The sequence below is a fragment of the Coregonus clupeaformis genome, chromosome 28 (genome assembly GCF_020615455.1).
Source record: "Coregonus clupeaformis isolate EN_2021a chromosome 28, ASM2061545v1, whole genome shotgun sequence".
NCBI classification, from domain to species: Eukaryota; Metazoa; Chordata; class Actinopteri; order Salmoniformes; family Salmonidae; genus Coregonus; species Coregonus clupeaformis.
In genome coordinates, this window is record NC_059219.1 from 35,460,283 (window position 1) to 35,485,689 (window position 25,407).

Below are 25,407 nucleotides of genomic sequence, written 5' to 3' on the forward strand. Positions count from 1 at the left end.
GTGCTCAGCTGTCAGTGAGAAGTTGAGTGAATTCTTTACCAAGCATACCGTTATGTTTGTGTGTATTGTATCAACCATGCATTCTTCTCTTTATTGTTGGCGATGTGTGGCAATGGCTGGTAAAAGGCTGTAATAAATATACAGTACCAGTCAAAAGTTTGGACACACCTACTCACTCAAGGGTTTTTCTTTATTTTTCTTGACATTTTCCGTATTGACTGTCGTTTCTCTTTGCTTATTTGAGCTGTTCTTGCCATAATATGGACTTGGTCTTTTACCAAATAGGGCTATCTTCTGTATACCACCCCTACTTTGTCACAATACAACTGATTGGCTCAAACACATTAAGAAGTAAAGAAATTCCACAAATTAACTTTTAACTAGGCACACCTGTTAATTGAAATGCATTCCAGGTGACTACCTCATGAAGCTGGTTGAATGAGTAGGTGTGTCCAAACTTTTGACTGGTACTGTAGGTCTTAAAAAAGTGTTTTTATGCATATTGTTTGATATAAACAGCATTGGGATATTACCGTTTGAAAACTGAGTTATTTCATTTTTGGCCACACTGAGGCACTGTAGTCCACCTGGCGCAAGATCACAACCTACATGAGCACTGATGTGTTTTTCCTCATTCACTGCATCTCTGTATAGAGTAACACTGAGTTATGAACAGCAGGTGGCGTTGCTGATAACTATTGGAAAACTGAGAGAATCTGTAGCTGTGCTGAGCATTGCTCCCTGGGTTACCTCTAACCATTCAATACTACCTGTGAACACGTATATGGTCTGCCACCACAATACAGATCTGTTCAAGCGGCACATACATGGCCTTATTCTGTTGTAATTGTTCCATTTCAAACACATGGGGATTAACTTGTTTACTCAGTATAGAGTGAGCAGTGCAAAATCAAAGATTGAGCTTTGTAGTAGCAGCATGGACCTTTTCATGTAGGCCTACACTTGGTGTAATTTGTCCCTTGAGGCTCTTTTATTTTTATCATCATCTTTGTAATTCAGTACAATAGAAGTGCCTTGCCAGATTGAGTCTACAGCCACTTCAATAGCCTGGTCCCAGATGTGGTTGTGCTGTCTTGCCAACTCTCAGTAACCATATTACATTTTAATCATTTAGCAGACGCTATTATCCAGAGCGACTTACAGTTAGTGAGTGCACACATTTTTCATACTGGCCCCCCGTGGGAATCGAACCCACAACCCTGGAGTTGCAAGCGCCATGCTCTACCAACTGAGCTACAGGAGGGCCATATGTGTTGGCAAGACAGCACAAACACATCTGGGACCAGGCTACCATACCAAAGGTGGAGTTAGAGGAGAATAGCAGCAGCTCAACAGTTAACCATTGAGAAATACCCCTGAGCGAGAAGTACAACTCATAAAAGCCTTTAAATGCCAAATATTTGACTGCTGCTTTGGCAACGTGTCTGGATCATGGTGCCGATTCTTCCCCCTCCTCACTATTTGTTTAAGACAATGTGAAACGAACGTGCATTTAGGCATGCTAGTTTTCTCTCCCTCAGTTTAATGAGTGGATGAATTGATTGCTGTGTAGCGCTACTACACATGTCAGTTCTCTGTGAACCCTGCTGCTACTGTCTGTCTGTCTCCATTCTATTCCATGCACTTGGCTGGCGTTGTAGGGGAAACTTAAAGCTCCAGAAGTGTTTGAATGGCCCTCCATTACCACAACATTAGTTTTAGTGGAGGACACTTGCGAGGGATGCTATGGAAAACTTTATAAAACCCTTAAGATATAGTAGTAGATCATGATTTTAGGTGAAATATAGGGCTTTAAATCTGTGATTCCCATCTGAAAGTCTGCAAGGTACAGTAGTTCATGAAAAGTGCACTTTGTGGCTGCCTAAGCTTTCCAATAGTCCTCCGATGCTTTGTGTTTTTACTGCATCTCCATAAATCAACATTAATCCTATCTCCCGGCACTTTTATTGTTGCTACGGTTGCCAACACAAGTATTTTATCTGGAGCAAAAACTATTATAGACAACACAAACCGATAGTTTGGAGAAGGTTGCCCCGGAACGCGGGCGAACGGCCATGAGATAAATAACCACAATAAAACCTTATGATGACAGTCATCCATTCCCACCAGGCAACCAAAAAAGAGCTGTGTTTGGAATTCAGGATCAATGTTTGTCTGATGGGAGGCCAAAAACTGTTGCGCCATTTCGTTTCAAACTCCCAGGTTTCATTTGTAGACAAAATGGGACTTGTGAAATTGGTCAATGTTTTCCCGCTATGTCTCTGTCAGTACCTCAGTGCATTAATCTGATTTTGATCAATATGAGGATATGCTTTAATGCCAGGTTAATTCTGTATCAACATGAGTTATTGTATCACCATTTGACCTATATTCAAGCCTTGGGATCATGTGGTGTAATGCAGACATTGAAACTTGAAAAGCTTAAGTGATCCATGATTACCCAAATATCTTAGCCAAATATTTGATTTATTTTTTATTTTTATGATGCATTAGTAGATGGCTGATAGGTTATCTTATCTGAAATTGGTTCATGTGTGGTGGCTTTGCAACAGTCTTTCTGTATGTGCCCTGAATTGACCTTTCTCATTGTTAATATTTAATATAATCTCATAGCTGACAGAACATGACAGTAATATTTATACCAGCATGTCTCCTCTTGGGAGGTGGTTGCACAGACAGCTGTATTAGAACTAGTAGCTCATTAGTACTATACTGTATATCCAAGCTATTAGTATCTTTAGTTGTGGGTTAGTGTTGGTGAGGGTGTCCCATGTCCGTCCATCGTTGCCCTCTGCCTCGGGGCCACATTTCCTCCAGGGCATTCCAGAGGAGAGGCTGCTGGTCTCCGGGGAAACGCTGGGCTCCCCTGACAGGCCTGGCCTCCAGATCTGACTGGGGCACAATAGTGGTACACACACAGCAGCTTTCACCACCCACAACATCACCATCCACCATCCTCATCACTTTTTGTCTCTCTCTCATCTCTCATTCCTTTTCCCTCTCTCTCTTTTTCTCTCTCCATTTCCCATTCTATCTTTCGCAAGCTCTCCACCTCTCATTCCTATTCTCACCTCTTTTTCTCTCACCGTCTTTCGGAATCTCTCATTCCCAGGATTCCCTCTCTCCTTTCTCTTGCTTGGCCGCCTTGTCCCTCTCTCTCACAATCTCGCCCTCCTTATCTGACTTGTAATTGGTTCTCTGTCATGCCATGCCATACCCTCCTCAGAATGCCATGCCACATGACATTCTGCAAGCCAAGAAGCTGTCAGTTTGTTGTTCTAATCTGAGGAATGTACCGGCTCTTGAATGATTGTAATGTAAGAGTGAGCATTTGGGGAGAACATTGGCCAAATCCTGTCTGGGTGTTTACTCTTAGAACCATGCGAAGGGCTGCTCACCCCAGAACTTTCAAAGGCTAACTGACAGTTCATTTTATTGATCATTTGAAGTGATGACAGGTTGTGCAATGAATGCCTTGGCTTGAAAACATACCAGTCATTTTTAGCCCATACGCGAGCCTCCTGGTCTTGCCTCATGCTCTACTACGGTCATGGTGAAGGTAAGTTTGGCCCTGGGTGACTGCGCATTGGTCTTTACTGTATCTAGGTCAGACGTTTTCAAAGGTTCACCGCTAACTAAATGACAGGGAAGGATAATAATGGATCGTATAGTCAACAGCTCAACAGCTGGAAAACCTTGAGAAGAAGATCGGTGATGAGATTAACCCCATTCAGTCAGTTACTGTAAAGCGGCATATGGAAAGCAGGGATGGAGGGAGACAAAGCGGTACAGCAAGCAGAGACGTAAGGAGAGAGCTAGTATGATCTTATACTGCCAGAGAAGACAAACACCAAGGCAAAGAATCAGGGCCGGCGCTATGGGTGGTCCTTAGGGGGCCTGGCCCGCCCTACCATACTTCCTTGCCCGTCCAAATAAAATATTGAAATATTAATAATTTATTGGACCGAGACGAGCGCAGACAGAAAGAGGTTTCAATCTACGATAAATCAGCCGAGTGAGCGAAACAACGCCCCGCTGTCTCAGTATGTGTAGCCCATGTATCTGATGCTGTCTGGACAAAAAGAGTATGGCCTGTCATACTCTCTTTGTCCAGACAGCATCAGATACATGGACTACATATAGTAAGACAGAGGGATGTTGTTTAGCTCGCTCGGATGCTTTCACCGGTGAGAGAGTTTCTTCTCCTGACAGTAGAGCCTGCTCTGCTCCTTCTCCCGATAGTTAAAGGTGCCATGCCCAGTTGATAATCACCCCGATAATTGCCTCAAAACTGAACCTAAACTATACCGAAACCAATTTAACAGATATAGATTAACAACATTAAATAAATGAAGTAATGTATGGTGGGGGAGAAAGGCAGAAATTGGGTGAGTTGATGAGCGAGGGGAAGCGAAAGATGCATAATTATGGAATCACCAATTGTGAATGAAGAACAGGGCAGGCCATTCAATTGTTTTGATCTATTATAGTCTCAAAATGATATGTACCTTATATCAGTCCACCAAATCCAAGCAGTCTACTCTGGCCTAATTGGAGTACACAGTGAGGGCGTGCGTAATTTACAAATGGCAAGAAGACCAAGATGAATGGATGCACATGGTGGCAGGAAGCTTAGTGGTTAAGAGCATTGTGCCAGTAACCGAAAGGTCGCTGGTTCTAATCCCTGAGCCGACTAGGTGAAAAATCTGTCTGTGCCCTTGAGCATGGCACTTAACCCTAATTGCTCCTGTAAGTCGCTCTGGATAAGAGCGTCTGCTAAATGACTAAAATGTAAATGTAAAAATGTTAGCATTGCTACAAAATCTGAATGAAAACGTGATGGTGGGGAAGAAATGAATTGCGACATTTCTGATGATTATTCTTCGGATTCTGAGCCCCAGTCTGAACCAATACCTCCGAGGCCTAAGCGTAAAAAAGCCAGAATGGTGCGCGCTGACCAGGTGCCTGCGCCACCACCAAATGAAACGGTGAAACAGGAGAGAGGAGGGAAGGCACGGTTTGGATTGAACAAGCCGGTGACAATGCTACGGGCCGATTATCAGCTCAAAATGTCATAATTGAGAGACCAGGCTCTACATCTCAAGGAAAAAACAACATTAGCAATGCCTTCACAAGCTTTTCTTGTTTATGTGACATGGACATGCTCCAATGAGCTGACAATAATTGACTTTTTGACTGCTGTCATATCGAGACATATTAATTATACATTTACATTTTAGTCATTTAGCAGACGCTCTTATCCAGAGCGACTTACAGTTAGTGAATACATATCTTTTTATACTGGCCCCCCGTGGGAATCGAACCCACAACCCTGTCTCTATCAACTGAGCTACATCCCTGCCGGCCATTCCCTCCCCTACCCTGGACGACGCTGGGCCAATTGTGCGCCGCCCCATGGGTCTCCCGGTCGCGGCCGGCTGCGACAGAGCCTGGATTCGAACCAGGATCTCTAGTGGCACAGTTAGCACTGCGATGCAGTGCCTTAGACCACTGCGCCACTCAGGAGTTTTGATGATGCCATTATTGCTTTTGTGCTGATTTTCACTATTTATCAAGCACACTTGGCGCTTATAATAATGTTTAGGCTACTGATGTTTTCATTATTTGACCGAGCATCTTGTGCGTCTTGGTGGTTGGGGTATTTTTTTTATTTTGTCGTTATAAAAATAAGCTCTTACCACGTTCCAACACATATGCTTTCTGTTTCATAGTTCTCTAGGGATAAAATGTATTGAACACTTGAAATGTAGATGTTTTTAGTGTTGTGATGTCACGAGAGGCTGTGTCCTGGAGGGACGTTACATCCCCCTGAGGTGGCTGCAAACCCAGACAGCTATGGCTCCATCTGCTGGTATGGTCGGGAACTCCACCCCTCTATGGCCAATCTTCCCACGCAGCTGAAACAAATGAGGAGCTGATGAGCTGAAGGTTTGTTTGAAGGGAAGAGACACGGTCTCCAAGCTGGGCTCTCTGGAGGACAAGAGTGCTGCACGTCCACTTCCATGAGGAATATAAGGATTTGGAGATACTTACCTTTGGGAAATACTCACCTTTGGATATATGCACCTGTGGAAATACGTGTGGGACATTTGGAAGGACGTTTTGCTGGGTTGGCCACTAGCTGCAACGTGGAAGACAGTAAGACTGGGGAAAAGTTATCTGAGCGAGTGAGAATTATGATGTTGGATGTGGAAGAGACATCCCTGAACTGTTAACCCTTAAAGAGCCACAAGAGAACAGACTTTTGTTATATTTTCGTTAATTTCCCAAGACCTATAATAAAATCCTTGGTTTGTTTGAACCTTGTCTCCTTGCACTACTTGAGCAACCCCGCTGAAAGCTGTGTAGCCTCTCGTGACGTCACAGAGTTTAAATATATCCTACAGCAGGGGTCTCCAACAGGTCGATCGCAAGCTACCATTAGCTCGCAGCCCACATACGAGTAGCTCGCCAAATCATTCTGAAAACAATTTGTGATTAATTTCAGCACCATTTTGTTTGGGACAGCGCCATCGCGCTGATTTGCGACAATCATTAATTCATACCATTACACCGCATAGGAGTTTAGTCATTAATGCCTATTTAAATACAATCAAGCATTTTATTATGTATATAGCCGGGCGGTCAGGCCCGTCGGGTTCGGGCTGGGAATGAGAGCTCTACTGCAAACTGTCAGTATCAGTCACCTTAAGCTCCCGGCTACTATCCAATCAAATCCATTTTGACATTATTCCTAGTTAGTTACAATTGGCTTAAAAAAGTAAATGTAACACAATATCTGTCAATACATTTCCAGCAATATTGCCCCTGTATGTCTGTGTGGTGTGGATGGTGTGCGTGTTTGTATATCATTCACTTAGCCAGTTAGCGGTGATGATGCAAAGTAGGCTTACCTGGCAGGACTATATAATGATTATTTGTATCAATCGGATGGGCTTTTGTTTTGCAAACTGTCATGACATATACAGCAACAAAAACATCACTAGACTAGCACATTCCTCTCTCGCAAAATGCATAATTAAAGGGGTATTACACAGAAACCCCAATTTGTACGTTTTTTTTCCCGCCCTCAAAAATGGTCTTCTGATGCGATTTAAGCATTGACATGGACTCAGAACGTCAAATTTTATTTTCTCTATGAATAATTTTTATTTTGAGAGTGAAAAACTGAAAAAAATCCAAACCAGGAAAAATAAAACGGAGCAAATGGAATTGTGTGCCTATTTGAAAGCTACAAAAAAACATCTGAGTATCTCGCAACATTTTAAAGTAGCTCTCATGCTAGAAAAGGTTGAAAACTCCTGTCCTACAGTAACAAACTAATGAAAAAATGTTTTATTCTAATGTTACCTAAGACAAGTGATGGCATATATAAAATGTATTAATTACACTGTTAGAATGTTGCTGTCATAATGACTGCTCATTAGCTTGAAGAAGGGTCCTGTCACGGTTTCGGCCGAGACTGCTCCTCCTCCTGGTTCGGGCAGGCTTCGGCGTTCGCCGTCCCCGGAGTACTAGCTGCCACCGCTCTATGTTTCGTTATTTGATTGCTTTTGTCTGTCTGTTACACCTGTGTCCATTTGTGTGTTGATTACGTGTCGTATAAGTTCCTTGTTTTTGCACTAGTATGATTGTGTGTTGTTTTCACTGTCATGCTGTTCGGAGCTACGTGTTTGCACTCTGTTTGTTTTATGTTTAGTGTTTACGCGTGTATGCGTAATTCTCCCTCGCCTCTTGTTTTGTCGAGGTCGTGTTACTTTTGGACATTAGACTTTGGATTATTAAAGTCTGTTGGACTTAACCTCTGTGTCCTGCGCCTGACTCCTCCACCACATCCACATCGGTTCCCTTCTGACAGAACAACACACCTACATGGAGTCAGCAGGAACAGCGGCGGGACCCGAATCCCTGGAAGACCGGATCAACTACCAGGACACCATGATCCGGCAACTCGGGGCCGCCATGGAGGATGTGTCCAACACTCTGCGCCGATTGGTGAATTGAGAGGTGCCCACGCACTCTTACAACATCCCATCACCAACGGCCAGTCCTCCTCTCTCAGCACCGGAACCCAGTGGCATTCGGCTCTCGCTCCCGAGGGCATATGATGGTTCTGCAGCCGGGTGTCAGGGATTTCTCCTGCAGGTGGAACTTTACCTGGCCACCATACACCCGGCGCCCTCGGGATACGAGAGCGTCTCCGCCCTCATCTCCTGTCTATCCGGCAAGGCGTTGGAGTGGGCCAACGCCGAATGGAGGGGAATAGACGCCGCAACCATCACCTACGCGGAGTTCTCCCGCCGCTCAGGGCTGTCTTCGATCATCCACCTGAGGGGAAAGCGGCGGGAGAGCGTCTGTTCCACCTCCGACAGGAGAAGAGGAGCGCACAGGAGTTCGCACTGGAGTTCGGACACTAGCAGCGGATGCGGGGTGGAATGAGAGGGCCCTCATCGACCACTACCGGTGTAGCCTACGAGAGGACGTTCGTCGTGAGCTGGCCTGCAGGGACACCAACCTGTCGTTCGACCAGTTGGTGGACATTTCCATCCGTCTAGACACCCTGCTGGCTACCCGCGGACGTCCCGAGTAGGGGGTCGTCCATTCCGCCTCCAGCACCTCCGAGCCGATTCCCATGGAGCTCGGGGTGCTGGGCGCTAGAGAGAGGAGGAGAGGTAACCCGAGGGGGCCATCCCCTGCACCACCTGTGGTCGTGGAGGACACACCGCGGCCAGGTGCTGGGGAGGGTCTCCTGGGAGAGGTGACAACAGGCCACGCATTGGGGAGTCATTTCAGGTGAGCAGGCGCCCACTTACCCAGAGCTTTCTGTTGGTCACATGAGTATTCCTGTGAAATTTCCACAGGTGGCACCTCATTCCCAGCATAAGGCACTAGTAGATTCAGGCGCAGCTGGGAACTTTATTGATCGGGCATTTTGTTGTAGGTTAGGAATTCCCCCTTCGGCGGTAGAAGCTCCATTTCCTGTCCAAGCATTAGACAGCCGGCCGTTGGGGTCGGGCCTGATCAGGGAGGTCACAGCACCACTGACGATGACGACGCAGGGGGGTCATGAGGAGATCATTCAGTTTTATCTGATTGACTCTCCCTGCGTACCCCGTGGTGTTGGGCCTTCCCTGGTTAAGCACCCATGATCCTAGCATAGGCGTGGCAACAGAGAGCTCTTATGGAGTGGTCTGCCCAGTGTGTAGGGAGATGTTTAGGTGTTTCCGTAGGGGCGACCTCGGTAGAGAGTCCGAACCAAGTGCCCGCACTGCGCATTCCCCCTGAGTATGAGGATTTAGCACTTGTGTTTAGCAAATCGAGGGCAACACGGCTACCTCCTCATAGACAGGGGGACTGTGCGATAAATCTCCAAACAGGAGCGGCTCTGCCACGGAGTCGTGTGTATCCCCTGTCTCAAGAGGAGACAGCGGCTATGGAGACTTACATAGCCGAGTCCTTGGCACAGGGATACATACGGTCCTCCACTTCCCCGGTCTCCTCGAGTTTCTTCTTTGTGAAGAAGAAGGACGGGGATTGCGCCCGTGTATTGATTACCGTAGTCTCAATCAGATCACAGTTAAATACAGTTACCCACTTCCACTGATTGCGACGATGACGGAATCGTTCTGCGAGCGCGGTTCTTCACAAAGTTGGATCTCAGGAGCGCGTATAATCTGGTGCGCATTAGGGAGGGGGGATGAATGGAAAACAGCATTTAGCACCACCTCGGGTCATTACGAGTATCTCGTCATGCCATACGGGTTAATGAATGCTCCTTCAGTCTTCCAATTCTTTGTTGACCGAGATTTTCCGGGACATGCATGGGCAGGGTGTAGTAGTTTACATCGACGACATCCTAGTGTATTCTTCTACACGAGCCGAGCATGTAGCCCAGGTGCGCCGAGTGTTGAGAAGACTGTTGGAGCATGACTTGTATGTCAAGGCAGAGAAATGCCTGTTCTTCCAGGAGTCCGTCTCCTTTTTGGGTTATCGGTTGTCCGCGTCTGGTGTGGAGATAGAGGTAGACCGGGTATCGGGCCGTGCGTAATTGGCAAACTCCAACAACGGTAAAAGAGGTGCAGCAGTTCTTGGGTTTTGCTAATTACTACCGGAGGTTTATTCGGGGGTTTTGGACAGGTTGCAGCTCCCATTACGTCCCTGCTAAAGGGGGTCCGGTTCGTTTGCAGTGGTCGGCTGAGGCGGACAGGGCATTTGTCAAACTAAAGAACCTGTTCACCTCGGCTCCTGTGCTGGCGCATCCGGATCCCTCTTTGCCATTCCAGGTAGAGGTAGACGCGTCCGAGACCGGTATTGGGGCAGTTCTGTCACAGCGGTCCGGCACGCCACCTAAACTCCGCCCCTGTGCGTTCTACTCCAAGAAGCTCAGCTCGGCGGAGCGCAACTATGATGTTGGGGACAGGGAGCTGTTAGCCGTAGTCCAGGCCCTAAAGGTGTGGAGGCATTGGCTTGAGGGGGCTCAACACCCTTTCCTCATTCTGACTGATCACCGTAACCTGGAGTACATCCGGGCAGCTAGGAGATTGAACCCTCGTCAGGCTAGGTGGAACATGTTCCTAACCCGGTTTGTTTTTAAGATCACATACATCCCTGGGTCCCAGAATGGTAAGGTAGACGCCCTGTCCCGGCGGTATGACACAGAGGAGAGGTCCAACGAGCCTACTTCCATATTGCCGGAGTCTTGTTTGGTGGCTCCGGTGGTATGGGAGGTCGATGCGAAATCGAGCGGGCACTGCGTACCGACCCTACTCCCCCGAGTGTCCTGTGGGGCGGACGTACGTGCCGCTCGAGATTCGTGATCGTCTTATTTATTGGGCTCATACATCACCCTCCTCTGGACATCCAGGTATTGGCCGGACCGTGCACTGTCTTAGCATGAAATACTGGTGGCCAACGTTAGCTAGGGATGTGAGGGTTTATGTCTCCTCCTGCTCGGTGTGTGCCCAGTGTAAGGCGCCTAGACATTTGCCCAGGGGGTAAGCTACATCCCCTGCCCGTTCCACAACGACCATGGTCCCACCTATCGGTGGATTTCGGAACCGACCTACCCCCCTCCCAGGGGAATACCACCATTTTGGTCGTTGTGGATCGGTTTTCCAAGGCCTGTCGTCTCCTTCCCATGCCGGGTCTCCCTACTGCCCTACAAACCGCTGAGGCCCTATTTACCCATGTGTTCCGGCACTATGGGGTCCCCGAGGATATAGTGTCTGACCGAGGTCCCCAGTTCACCTCCCGAGTTTGGGGGCCGTTCATGGAACGGTTGGGGTCTCGGTAAGCCTTACCTCGGGGTATCACCCAGAGAGCAATGGGCAGGTGGAACGTGTCAACCAGGATGTGGGTAGGTTTTGAGGTCCTATTGCCGGGACCGGCCGGAGGAGTGGTCTAGGTTCATTCCCTGGGCAGAGATGGCCCAGAACTCTCTCCGCCACTCCTCCACCAATTTAACACCTTTCCTGTGTGTTTTAGGTTATCAGCCGGTCCTGGCACCATGGCACGAGAGCCAGATCGAGGCCCCTGCGGTGGACGAGTGGATTCGGCGCTCGGAGGAGACGTGGGGACGCTGCCCATGTCCATCTGCAGCGTGCCATCCGTCAACAAAAGGCGAGCGCCGATCGCCACCGCAGTGAGGGACCGGTATACGCACCGGGAGATCGAGTCTGGCTCTCGACTCAAACCTGCCCCTCCGCCTGCCCTGCCGGAAGCTGGGTCGGCGGTTTGTGGGGCCCTTCAAAGTCCTGAGAAGATTGAACGAGGTGTGTTACAGGTTACAACTGCCTATAGAGTATAAAAATATTAACCCCTCGTTCCATGTGTCTCTTCTCAGGCCGGTGGTAGCTGGCCCACTCCAAGAAGACGAGATAGGAGAGACCCCTCCGCCCCCTTTGGACATCGAGGGGGCCCCGGCGTACAGAGTCCGGACCATCTTGGACTCGAGGCGCCGGATGAGTGGTCTCCAGTATCTCGTGGAGTGGGAGGGGTACGGTCCGGAGGAAAGGTGCTGGGTGCCCAGGAGGGACATACTCGATCCATCCCTCCTGACTGAGTTTCACCGTGGGCATCCCGCCCCGGGTCCGCGTCCTCCTGGCCGTCCCCGAGGCCGGGGTCGGCGCACGGCTGGAGCCGCGCGTCAAGGGGGGGGTACTGTCACGGTTTCGGCCGAGACTGCTCCTCCTCCTGGTTCGGGCAGGCTTCGGCGTTCGCCGTCCCCGGAGTACTAGCTGCCACCGCTCTATGTTTCGTTATTTGATTGCTTTTGTCTGTCTGTTACACCTGTGTCCATTTGTGTGTTGATTACGTGTCGTATAAGTTCCTTGTTTTGCACTAGTATGATTGTGTGTTGTTTTCACTGTCATGCTGTTCGGAGCTACGTGTTTGCACTCTGTTTGTTTTATGTTTAGTGTTTACGCGTGTATGCGTAATTCTCCCTCGCCTCTTGTTTTGTCGAGGTCGTGTTACTTTTGGACATTAGACTTTGGATTATTAAAGTCTGTTGGACTTAACCTCTGTGTCCTGCGCCTGACTCCTCCACCACATCCACATCGGTTCCCTTCTGACAGGTCCCTCGAGGCCCAGCGGTTCTATTTTTATTTGTATTTTATTTATTTGTGCAGTGTGGTTCCATGATTTTTTTTGGGAAATGAAATGTCCTTCTAACTAATTCGTTCTGGCGCTGGCCCTGCAAGGAGTGATAGTAGAAATGTGCAATTGCAAGAAGAGACATAGGAAAGAATGTGAGAAGCTTGGATGACTTTTTTCTGTCACAGAAAAGACACCAAGACAAAAATGTGTGAGAAGAGAAGAGATAGTGAGTTGAGTTTAGAGGCAGTTACTCTAAATCCCTAACAGCCTGTGCCCTACTGATCAGGAGCTTCCAGCATGTAGAGCGCACACACACACACACACACACACACACACACACACACACACACACACACACACACACACACACACACACACACACACACACCAGCAGCTAGCATGTAGCCCTTGACAGATTGATAACCGGCCCACGCCTGCTAGGGGTGAGAGTTCACCGGCTGGACCCACAGAGTGTTGGCAAAGACACAGGCTATAAACGTAGAGCTCTGAACGCCCAATAGTGTTGCACCAGAGGTAGTATATCTGAAATGTCCAGATTTACAGTGGGGGAAAAAAGTATTTAGTCAGCCACCAATTGTGCAAGTTCTCCCACTTAAAAAGATGAGAGAGGCCTGTAATTTTCATCATAGGTACACGTCAACTATGACAGACAAATTGAGAAAAAAAATCCAGAAAATCACATTGTAGGCTCTCACAGACCTGTAACTTCTTCTTTAAGAGGCTCCCCTGTCCTCCACTCGTTACCTGTATTAATGGCACCTGTTTGAACTTGTTATCAGTATAAAAGACACCTGTCCACAACCTCAAACAGTCACACTCCAAACTCCACTATGGCCAAGACCAAAGAGCTGTCAAAGGACACCAGAAACAAAATTGTAGACCTGCACCAGGCTGGGAAGACTGAATCTGCAATAGGTAAGCAGCTTGGTTTGAAGAAATCAACTGTGGGAGCAATTATTAGGAAATGGAAGACATACAAGACCACTGATAATCTCCCTCGATCTGGGGCTCCACGCAAGATCTCACCCCGTGGGGTCAAAATGATCACAAGAACGGTGAGCAAAAATCCCAGAACCACACGGGGGGACCTAGTGAATGACCTGCAGAGAGCTGGGACCAAAGTAACAAAGCCTACCATCAGTAACACACTACGCCGCCAGGGACTCAAATCCTGCAGTGCCAGACGTGTCCCCCTGCTTAAGCCAGTACATGTCCAGGCCCGTCTGAAGTTTGCTAGAGTGCATTTGGATGATCCAGAAGAGGATTGGGAGAATGTCATATGGTCAGATGAAACCAAAATAGAACTTTTTGGTCAAAACTCAACTCGTCGTGTTTGGAGGACAAAGAATGCTGAGTTGCATCCAAAGAACACCATACCTACTGTGAAGCATGGGGGTGGAAACATCATGCTTTGGGGCTGTTTTTCTGCAAAGGGACCAGGACGACTGATCCGTGTAAAGGAAAGAATGAATGGGGCCATGTATCGTGAGATTTTGAGTGAAAACCTCCTTCCATCAGCAAGGGCATTGAAGATGAAACGTGGCTGGGTCTTTCAGCATGACAATGATCCCAAACACACCGCCCGGGCAACGAAGGAGTGGCTTCGTAAGAAGCATTTCAAGGTCCTGGAGTGGCCTAGCCAGTCTCCAGATCTCAACCCCATAGAAAATCTTTGGAGGGAGTTGAAAGTCCGTGTTGCCCAGCGACAGCCCCAAAACATCACTGCTCTAGAGGAGATCTGCATGGAGGAATGGGCCAAAATACCAGCAACAGTGTGTGAAAACCTTGTGAAGACTTACAGAAAACGTTTGACTTGTGTCATTGCCAACAAAGGGTATATAACAAAGTATTGAGAAACGTTTGTTATTGACCAAATACTTATTTTCCACCATAATTTGCAAATAAATTCATTAAAAATCCTACAATGTGATTTTCTAGATTATTTTTTCTCATTTTGTCTGTCATAGTTAACGTGTACCTATGATGAAAATTACAGGCCTCTCTCATCTTTTTAAGTGGGAGAGCTTGCACAATTGGTGGCTGACTAAATACTTTTCTTCCCCACTGTATGTGAATGTCCACCCCTTTCCTCTTCTCTAAACATACACTCCCTCGCTTTTTAAAGCAACACCATCACCGTCGGTTTCTGCCTCGTGCCTTTGTGTTTGTTTGTGTGTATGTGTTTGTTTATCAGGGCTGTTTAAAAGTGTAATAAGGTTTCCTGCCTGTGGTGTGTGACAATGCCAGTGAAGCCTGATGCCTGGCCTGTAAAGATGTCATGGTTAGGAACAGGAAATGGGTTTTCAGACAGACTCGGACTACAAAAAAAGGACATCACTGTTACTGTTTGTGTACAGGGACATTGAGTCATAGCTCTGTAATATCCTGTTGATTTGAGATCCGCCTCTTTCTCCCCCCATCTCTCTCTTTTCTCTCCTCTGTTGCTGTTTCTTGATGAGGTGCCTAACAGCCTAATAGGTGGGGGATATGACTGATTATGATGCTCAGATGTTTTTTTTTGTCTGGGAAAGTTTGCTTGTATGGTACTACAGAAGGACCACATAATGCTGTAATCATGGAAACAAATAATATTTGTCAATGGTCTCAGGCTATTTTGGAAAACTTGAGTTTCAGCCTTTTTCAGACTTCTTCAATCAAATAAACAGATTATTTTTAGGTTGTTTTGACTGTATACTGTTATGACTACATACTTTTCTCTGTTGGTGAAAAAACAGAAGTGTACTGGTATACACAGGTGGCCACAACAACAGATACCTTTTTATAATTATACAGAATTCAGGTGATACTGGAGAACCTATTTTTTAGTCGTCCAGACACAGGTCATTTCAAGCTTGTAGACAATATTTTCCTGTCTAGAAACTCACCTAGGCTACTGTGTGAAAAAAGTTTAGAAGCTCTGAAAGTTGTGATCGCATTTCATCTTGTCTCATTAGTCTCTTTCCCATTTATTTCCTCAAAGGGCCAAGTATTTCCGAGGGAAGAAGTTGAACGGGGAGTACGACATCCGGGTGGAGCAGGTTGGTGGTGTTCTATTCATCCTCTGTTAGAGCTGGAGGGACTGATGACTTCTCCATGTGGCTGGGGATGGCTCAGATGAGGGATTTTATTTGTATTTTTTAGCTCAGCTGATGCCACTCCTGGGTGACTGACTTGACCCACATCATTTTTTTACCCCATCATCCACAAGGAATCCAAGCTGTTTTATTCAAGCACCATTAGGATAGCGTGTGAGAGCTTTAACAGCTGGGTAGCAGCAGGTATTACATACTTATTAGACACTAAGTACGAGGCCTTTTTACTCCCATGCCCCAGTTAGCCTGTTATCATGTTAGCATGCTGTATGTGTGTACAGTATGTGCTTGGCTGCCTGATGGAATGTACTTATTTTTATGTACTCGTCTTCTCCGCATTGGATTACATGCAGGGAGGATTTAAATGTTTTCTGGACTCATGTCAGAAGCAGTCCCTTACAGTTCTGAGTCTATGCTTTTTATTTTAATCAGAAGCTAGCAATGATTAATTCTGCACTGTGTTAACACATCCTAATGGTCTCTCTGACTCTCCCATCAGGTACAGTGGCTTGCGAAAGTATTCACCCCCCTTGGCATTTTTGCTATTTTGTTGCCTTACAACCTGGAATTAAAATGGATTTTGGGGGGGGTTGTATCATTTGATTTACACAATATGCCTACCACTTTGAAAATGCAAAATATTTTTTATTGTGAAATAAACAAGAAATAAGACAAAAAAACAGAACTTGAGCATGCATAACTATTCACCCCCCCAAAGTCAATACTTTGTAGAGCCACCTTTTGCAGCAATTACAGCTGCAAGTATCTTGGGGTATGTCTCTATAAGCTTGGCACATCAAGCCACTGGGATTTTTGCCCATTCTTCAAGGCAAAACTGCTCCAGCTCCTTCAAGTTGGATGGGTTCCGCTGGTGTACAGCAATCTTTAAGTCATACCACAGATTTTCAATTGGATTGAGGTCTGGGCTTTGACTAGGCCATTCCAAGACATTTACATGTTTCCCCTTAAACCACTCGAGTGTTGCTTTAGCAGTATGCTTAGGGTCATTGTCCTGCTGGAAGTTGAACCTCCATCCCAGTCTCAAATCTCTGGAAGACTGAAACCGGTATCCCTCAAGAATTTCCCTGTATTTAGCGCCATCCATCATTCCTTCAATTCTGACCAGTTTCCCAGTCCCTGCCGATGAAAAACATGTTGGGTTTGCGCCAGACATAGCGTTTTCCTTGATGGCCAAAAAGCTCAATTTTAGTCTCATCTTACCAGAGTACCTTCTTCCATATGTTTGGGGAGTCTCCCACATGCCTTTTGGCGAACACCAAACGTGTTTGCTTATTTTTTTCTTTAAGCAATGGCTTTTTTCTGGCCACTCTTCCGTAAAGCCTAGCTCTGTGGAGTGTATGGCTTAAAGTGGTCCTATGGACAGATACTCCAATCTCCGCTGTGGAGCTTTGCAGCTCCTTCAGGGTTATCTTTGGTCTCTTTGTTGCCTATCTGATTAATGCCCTCCTTGCCTGGTCCGTGAGTTTTGGTGCCATATTCTTTGAATTTTTTTAATAATGGATTTAATGGTGCTCCATGGGATGTTCAAAGTTTCGGATATTTTTTTCTAACCCAACCCTGATCTGTACTTCTCCACAACTTTGTCCCTGACCTGTTTGGAGAGCTCCTTGGTCTTCATGGTGCCGCTTGCTTGGTGGTGCCCCTTGCTTAGTGGTGTTGCAGACTCTGGGGTCTTTCAGAACAGATGTATGTATGTATGTATGTATGTATGTATGTTGCTCAAACAAATAAAGGGAACACTTAAACAACACAATGTAACTCCAAGTCAATCACACTTCTGTGAAATCAAACTGTCCACGTAGGAAGCAACACTGATTGACAATACATTTCACATGCTGTTGTGCAAATGGAATAGACAACAGGTGGAAATTATAGGCAATTAGCAAGACATCCCCAATAAAGGACTGGTTTTGCAGGTGGTGACCACTTCTCAGTTCCTATGCTTCCTGGCTGATGTTTTGGTCACTTTTGAATGCTGGCGGTGCTTTCACTCTAGTGGTAGTATGACACAGAGTCTACAACCCACACAAGTGGCTCAGGGAGTGCAGCTCATCCAGGATGGCACATCAATGCGAGCTGTGGCAAGAAGGTTTGCTGTGTCTGTCAGCGTAGTGTCCAGAGCATGGAGGCGCTACCAGGAGACAGGCCAGTACATCAGGAGACGTGGAGGAGGCCGTAGGAGGGCAACAACCCAGCAGCAGGACTGCTACCTCCGCCTTTGTGCAAGGAGGAGGATGAGCACTGCCAGAGCCCTGCAAAATGACCTCCAGCAGGCCACAAATGTGCATGTGTCTGCTGAAACGGTCAGAAACAGACTCCATGAGGGTGGTATGAGGGCCCGACGTCCACAGGTGGGGGTTGTGCTTACAGCCCAACACCGTGCAGGACGTTTGGCATTTGCCAGAGAACACCAAGATTGGCAAATTCGCCACTGGCGCCCTGTGCTCTTCACAGATGAAAGCAATTTCACACTGAGCACGTGACAGACGTGACAGAGTCTGGAGACGCCGTGGAGAACGTTCTGCTGCCTGCAACATCCTCCAGCATGACCGGTTTGGCGGTGGGTCAGTCATGGTGTGGGGTGGCATTTCTTTGGGGGGCCGCACAGCCCTCCATGTGCTCGCCAGAGGTAGCCTGACTGCCATTAGGTACCGAGATGAGATCCTCAGACCCCTTGTGAGACCATATGCTGGTGCGGTTGGCCCTGAGTTCCTCCTAATGCAAGACAATGCTAGACCTCATGTGGCTGGAGTGTGTCAGCAGTTCCTGCAAGAGGAAGGCATTGATGCTATGGACTGGCTCGCCCGTTCCCCAGACCTGAATCCAATTGAGCACATCTGGGACATCATGTCTCGCTCCATCAGGAGACCATCCGCCACCTCATCAGGAGCATGCCCCGGCGTTGTAGGGAGGTCATACAGGCACGTGGAGGCCACACACACTACTGAGCCTCATTTTGACTTGTTTTAAGGACATTACATCAAAGTTGGATCAGCCTGTAGTGTGGTTTTCCACTTTAATTTTGAGGGTGACTCCAAATCCAGACCTCATGGGTTGATAAATTTGATTTCCATTGGTAATTTTTGTGTGATTTTGTTGTCAGCACATTCAACTATGTAAAGAAAAAAGTATTTAATGAGATTATTTCATTCATTCAGATCTAGGATGTCTTATTTTAGTGTTCCCTTTATTCTTTTGAGCAGTGTATATATGTGTGTATGTATGTACAGTGAGGGGAAAAAAGTATTTGATCCCCTGCTGATTTTGTACGTTTGCCCACTGACAAAGACATGATCAGTCTATAATTTTAATGGTAGGTTTATTTGAACAGTGAGAGACAGAATAACAACAAAAAAATCCAGAAAAACGCATGTCAAAAATGTTATACATTTATTTGCATTTTAATGAGGGAAATAAGTATTTGACCCCTCTGCAAAACATGACTTAGTACTTGGTGGCAAAACCCTTGTTGGCAATCACAGAGGTCAGACGTTTCTTGTAGTTGGCCACCAGGTTTGCACACATGTCAGGAGGGATTTTGTTCCACTACTCTTTGCAGATCTTCTCCAAGTCATTAAGGTTTCGAGGCTGACGTTTGGCAACTCGAACCTTCAGCTCCCTCCACAGATTTTCTATGGGATTAAGGTCTGGAGACTGGCTAGGTCACTCCAGGACCTTAATGTGCTTCTTCTTGAGCCACTCCTTTGTTGCCTTGGCCGTGGGTTTTGGGTCATTGTCATGCTGGAATACCCATCCACGAGCCATTTTCAATGCTCTGGCTGAGGGAAGGAGGTTCTCACCCAAGATTTGACGGTACATGGCCCCGTCCATCGTCCCTTTGATGCGGTGAAGTTGTCCTGTCCCCTTAGCAGAAAAAGACCCCCAAAGCATAATGTTTCCACCTCCATGTTTGATGGTGGGGATGGTGTTCTTGGGGTCATAGGCAGCATTCCTCCTCCTCCAAACATGGCGAGTTGAGTTGATGCCAAAGAGCTCGATTTTGGTCTCATCTGACCACAACACTTTCACCCAGTTCTCCTCTGAATCATTCAGATGTTCATTGGCAAACTTCAGACGGCCCTGTATATGTGCTTTCTTGAGCAGGGGGACCTTGCGGGTGCTGCAGGATTTCAGTCCTTCACGGCGTAGTGTGTTACTAATTGTTTTCTTGGTGACTATGGTCCCAGCTGCCTTGAGATCATTGACAAGATCCTCCCGTGTAGTTCTGGGCTGATTCCTCACCGTTCTCATGATCATTGCAACTGCACGAGGTGAGATCTTGCATGGAGCCCCAGGCCAAGGGAGATTGACAGTTATTTTGTGTTTCTTCCATTTGCGAATAATCGCACCAACTGTTGTCACCTTCTCACCAAGCTGCTTGGCGATGGTCTTGTAGCCCATTCCAGCCTTGTGTAGGTCTACAATCTTGTCCCTGACATCCTTGGAGAGCTCTTTGGTCTTGGAAATGGTGGAGAGTTTGGAATCTGATTGATTGATTGCTTCTGTGGACAGGTGTCTTTTATACAGGTAACAAACTGAGATTAGGAGCACTCCCTTTAAGAGTGTGCTCCTAATCACAGCTCGTTACCTGTATAAAAGACACCTGGGGGCCAGAAATCTTTCTGATTGAGAGGGGGTCAAATACTTATTTCCCTCATTAAAATGCAAATCAATTTATAACATTTTTGACATGCGTTTTTCTGGATTTTGTTGTTGTTATTCTGTCTCTCACTGTTCAAATAAACCTACCATTAAAATTATAGACTGATAATTTCTTTGTCAGTGGGCAAACATACAAAATCAGCAGGGGATCAAATACTTTTTTCCCTCACTGTATGTATGTATGTATATATGTGTGTATATGTGTATATATATATATGTATGTATATGTGTGTGTGTGTGTGTGTGTATATATATATATATATATATATATATATATATATATATATATATATATATATATATATATATATATATATAATATACTGAGATCATGTGACACTTAGATTGCCCACAGGTGGACTTTATTTAGCTAATTATGTGACTTCTGAAGGTAATTGGTTGCACCAGATCTTATTTAGGGGCTTCATAGCAAAGGGGATGAATACATATGCACGTACCACTTATTTATTTTTTAATTTTATTTTTTATTTCACTTCACCAATTTTGACTATTTTGTGTATGTCCATTACATAAAATACAAATCCATTTAAATGACAGGTTGTAATGCAATAAAATAGGAAAAACACCAAGGGGGATGAATACTATTGCAAGGCACTGTAGGTCTTTTACAAATGTTTTGTCAGACTAACTTTTCCCTGAAGTAACCTGTTCATAACCCTGTAGCATAAACACGGCAGTCTTAATGGCCATTTATTAATTTTTTATATGAAAAGATGCCGTCAGTGCCAATGTATATGCAAAAATACGCAACCGTCTAGACATACAGTATTTTCGGTGGGTAGATAACATCTGATTTCCCTCCTAAAAGCTTGGCCATACATCTGCAAGCGATTGGGCAGACCGGAGTCGTTGTCTTTGAAATTAAGTGGTGGTATTTATTTGGAGAAGGAAAAAGCGAACCACAAAAGACCAGACCAGGGACTTTATAGGCTGTCAGTTTGCTCAACTCTCTACTGTTGTGGTCACATCTCATTCTTAGTAATGTTGAGACCGTAGCTGGGCTGGTGGGGCTTGGAGTTTAGTTAAAATCATGATTTTTTAAAGAAATGTGAAATATGAAGCTCTGCGTTTTTGTAGCCGTTCTCGGCGTTGCTGAGAGCGAACCAAAATAAAAACATGTGGCGGCTCTTAATTAGGACCCTTAAATCAAGAGTGAAGGGACCGCTATGGGGGTCGCACCCTCAAACCCCCCTAGCCCCAACAACCCTTTTTATTTTTGCCAGACCCTCCACTGTTTCCCACAAGCCTCCTCTGCTCCTCGCAGGGTAACGAGTCAGATGCTAATTGCCCTCCGCCGCCAGCCTTCCCGCCCCACACAGCCCAGCCGGACCCCTCGCTGGCAGTGTTGCCAACTTAGCGACTTAGCGAGTATTCAGACCCCTCTAGCGACACATTTTCAAAAAAGCAACTAGCGACAATTCTAGCGACTTTTTCTGTTGTTATTGGAGACTGACATGAAAGCACGTATCGTTCTTACTCTTCTCAACGAGCAGCGGGTGCTGCCGTGCCAAAGCACTCAGTCCTCGCGCAGCTTTTTACTCACTTTTTGTCTCTCCCACGACGTTATTCCTCTTGCCTACAGCGTCCATCACAATTACATGCACATGGCCAATTATGCAAATTAGGTGATGACGTCATTTAGCAACTTTTAGGACAGCCAATAGCTACTTTCCTTACGGAGGAGTTGGCAATACTGCTCGCTGGGTGTTTGATGTACTAACATAAAGCTCAAGGAGGAAGGAAACCCAATCCCTGTGTGAAAAGTCAGATCAATGCGATGGGATGATGACCCAATTTTAGAAAACAACAATAAAAACAGAGCCCCCTTGCGCTCTCCCTCACTCCCTCTCTTTCCCACCTCCTCAGCTTAGCGCTGCAGTTTTGTTGTTGTCCCTCACCCTGCTCTGAACTCAACTGGTGCACACGTGCCCAAAAGCCAAACTAGCTAGCTCTCTCCTGCTCTTCGCCCAGCTGCTGCCATATAAGGTGCCAGTCTGAGGCACAGGCAGTGCACAGGCCACACATAGCAGCTTCTGATGAGGATGAGGGAGAGGGAGAGGGATTCACTGGAACTAAGGGGCCAACCCAAACCATGAAAAACAGCCCCAGACCATTATTCCTCCTCCACCAAACTTTACAGTTGGCACTATGCATTAGGGCAGGTAGCGTTCTCCTGGCATCCGCCAAACCCAGATTCGTCCTTTGGACTGCCAGTTGGTGAAGCGTGATTCATCACTCAAGAGAACGAGTTTCCACTACTCCAGAGTCCAAATGGCTGCGAGATTTACACCACTCCAGCCGACCCTTGGCATTGCGCATGATGAACTGTGTGCGGCTGCTCAGCCATGGAAACCCATTTCATTAACCCCCCTGAATAACAGTTATTGTACTGACTTTGCTTCCAGAGGCAGTTTGGAACTCGGTAGTGAGTTTTGCAACCGAAGACATGCGATTTTTACGCACTTCAGCGGTCACGTTCTGTGAGCTTGTGTGGCCTGCCACTTCGCGGCTGATCCGTTGTTGCTCCTAGACGTTTCCACTTCACAATAACAAGACTTACAGTTGACTGGGACAGCACTAGCCGGGCAGAAATTTGACGAACTGACTTGTTGGAAAGTTGGCATCCTATGACGGTGCCACGTTGAAAGTCACTGAGCTCTTCGGTAAGGCCATTCTACTGCCAATGTTTGTCTATGGAGATTAAATGGCTGATTGCTCAAATTTTTTTTTTTTATACTTGTCAGCAACGGGTGTGGCTGAAATAGCCGAATCCACTCATTTGAAGGGGTGTGCACATACTTTTGTGTGTATGTACAGTGGGGAAAGTTTTCACACACTGTTGCTGGTATTTTGGCCCATTCCTCCATGCAGATCTCCTCTAGAGCAGTGATGTTTTGGGGCTGTCGCTGGGCAACACGGACTTTCAACTCCCTCCAAAGATTTTCTATGGGGTTGAGATCTGGAGACTGGCTAGGCCACTCCAGGACCTTGAAATGCTTCTTACAAAGCCACTCCTTCGTTGCCCGGGCGGTGTGTTTGGGATCATTGTCATGCTGAAAGACCCAGCCACGTTTCATCTTCAATGCCCTTGCTGATGGAAGGAGGTTTTCACTCAAAATCTCACGATACATGGCCCCATTCATTCTTTCCTTTACACGGATCAGTCGTCCTGGTCCCTTTGCAGAAAAACAGCCCCAAAGCATGATGTTTCCACCCCCATGCTTCACAGTAGGTATGGTGTTCTTTGGATGCAACTCAGCATTATTTGTCTTCCAAACACGACGAGTTGAGTTTTACCAAAAAGTTATATTTTGGTTTCATCTGACCATATGACATTCTCCCAATCCTCTTCTGGATCATCCAAATGCACTCTAGCAAACTTCAGACGGGCCTGGACATGTACTGGCTTAAGCAGGGGGACACGTCTGGCACTGCAGGATTTGAGTCCCTGGCGGCGTAGTGTGTTACTGATGGTAGGCTTTGTTACTTTGGTCCCAGCTCTCTGCAGGTCATTCACTAGGTCCCCCCGTGTGGTTCTGGGATTTTTGCTCACCGTTCTTGTGATCATTTTGACCCCACGGGGTGAGATCTTGCGTGGAGCCCCAGATCGAGGGAGATTATCAGTGGTCTTGTATGTCTTCCATTTCCTAATAATTGCTCCCACAGTTGATTTCTTCAAACCAAGCTGCTTACCTATTGCAGATTCAGTCTTCCCAGCCTGGTGCCGGTCTACAATTTGGTTTCTGGTGTCCTTTGACAGCTCTTTGGTCTTGGCCATAGTGGAGTTTGGCGTGTGACTGTTTGAGGTTGTGGACAGGTGTCTTTTATACTGATAACAAGTTCAAACAGGTGCCATTAATACAGGTAACGAGTGGAGGACAGAGGAGCCTCTTAAAGAAGAAGTTACAGGTCTGTGAGAGCCAGAAATCTTGCTTGTTTGTAGGTGACCAAATACTTATTTTCCACCATAATTTGCAAATAAATTCATAAAAAATCCTACAATGTGATTTTCTGGAAAAAAAATTCTCAATTTGTCTGTCATAGTTGACGTGTACCTATGATGAAAATTACAGGCCTCTCATCTTTTTAAGTGGGAGAACTTGCACAATTGGTGGCTGACTAAATACTTTTTTCCCCCACTGTATGTGTGTGTGTATGTATGTGTGTGTGTGTATATATATATATATCTTGATATACCCCTCTCCCCAACCCCATTAAAATATTTCAGTTGTGAGCATGTTGTCATAAATCCCTCCTCCACACGGACAAGGCCCTGCTTTGAAGGTTTACTTTCCCGACGCCTCGACATGTATGAAACACTTAAACACAGAATACAAAAGGTCTTCAACACACTCTCCATTGCACTGTACAGATTACTAACAGAGCTCTGAGCCTTTTTTATATTAAGCTTATAGCTAAGCTCTATGTCAGTGTCACCTTGTGCCTGAATAGCATAGTTTCAGAGGGAACGTCATGCCTCCTTTAATATACTACTCACGCTCATATTTCACTGGGTTGCATGAATAGAACGGAGAGCAGTGCATCAATTGAAAGTTAGGTCCCACCTAACATTAATCAATTGATTCATTGTGCGCCATAAATTTCACGAGTTTCATAAGAATCAGCGTTATCATCTAGCGTGAGGCTAGCTTCTTCATGCTTGTCCAGTGACAGCTTCAGCAAAGTTTGAACGTCTGTTGTGTGGTGCACATCTGCAAGTAGGCGTATATGATACATGAAAAGAGTGTGAACAAATCCCATCACTGTCATAGTTTTTCAAGCTGCAAGTTCAAGTTCAACAAGTAAAAGAAGACGCTGTGTCTGATTTGCTAGACCTTGAGGCCAGATGTTGCCCTATGTACCACAGGTATCCTGCCTCATGCCAGGCACGTCCAACTGAACTCGTTCCCAGGGTTTTCCTTTGGCACTGATCAACCTTGACTTGAGCTGC

At 46.3% G+C, this 25,407-nt stretch overlaps 1 protein-coding gene across 4 annotated transcripts in view; it reads left to right on the forward strand.

Annotated features, from left to right (window-relative positions):
• The window catches only part of LOC121543698 (synapsin-3-like), a 169,504-nt gene that overhangs the window by 31,066 nt on the left and 113,031 nt on the right, over nt 1–25,407 (forward strand). For all 4 annotated transcript variants that reach the window (XM_041853834.2, XM_041853832.2, XM_041853831.2 and 1 more), the window contains one exon: nt 15,641–15,698. In XM_041853834.2, coding sequence (XP_041709768.1) covers nt 15,641–15,698 — 58 coding nt within the window. The remainder of the gene's footprint in view (nt 1–15,640; nt 15,699–25,407) is intronic.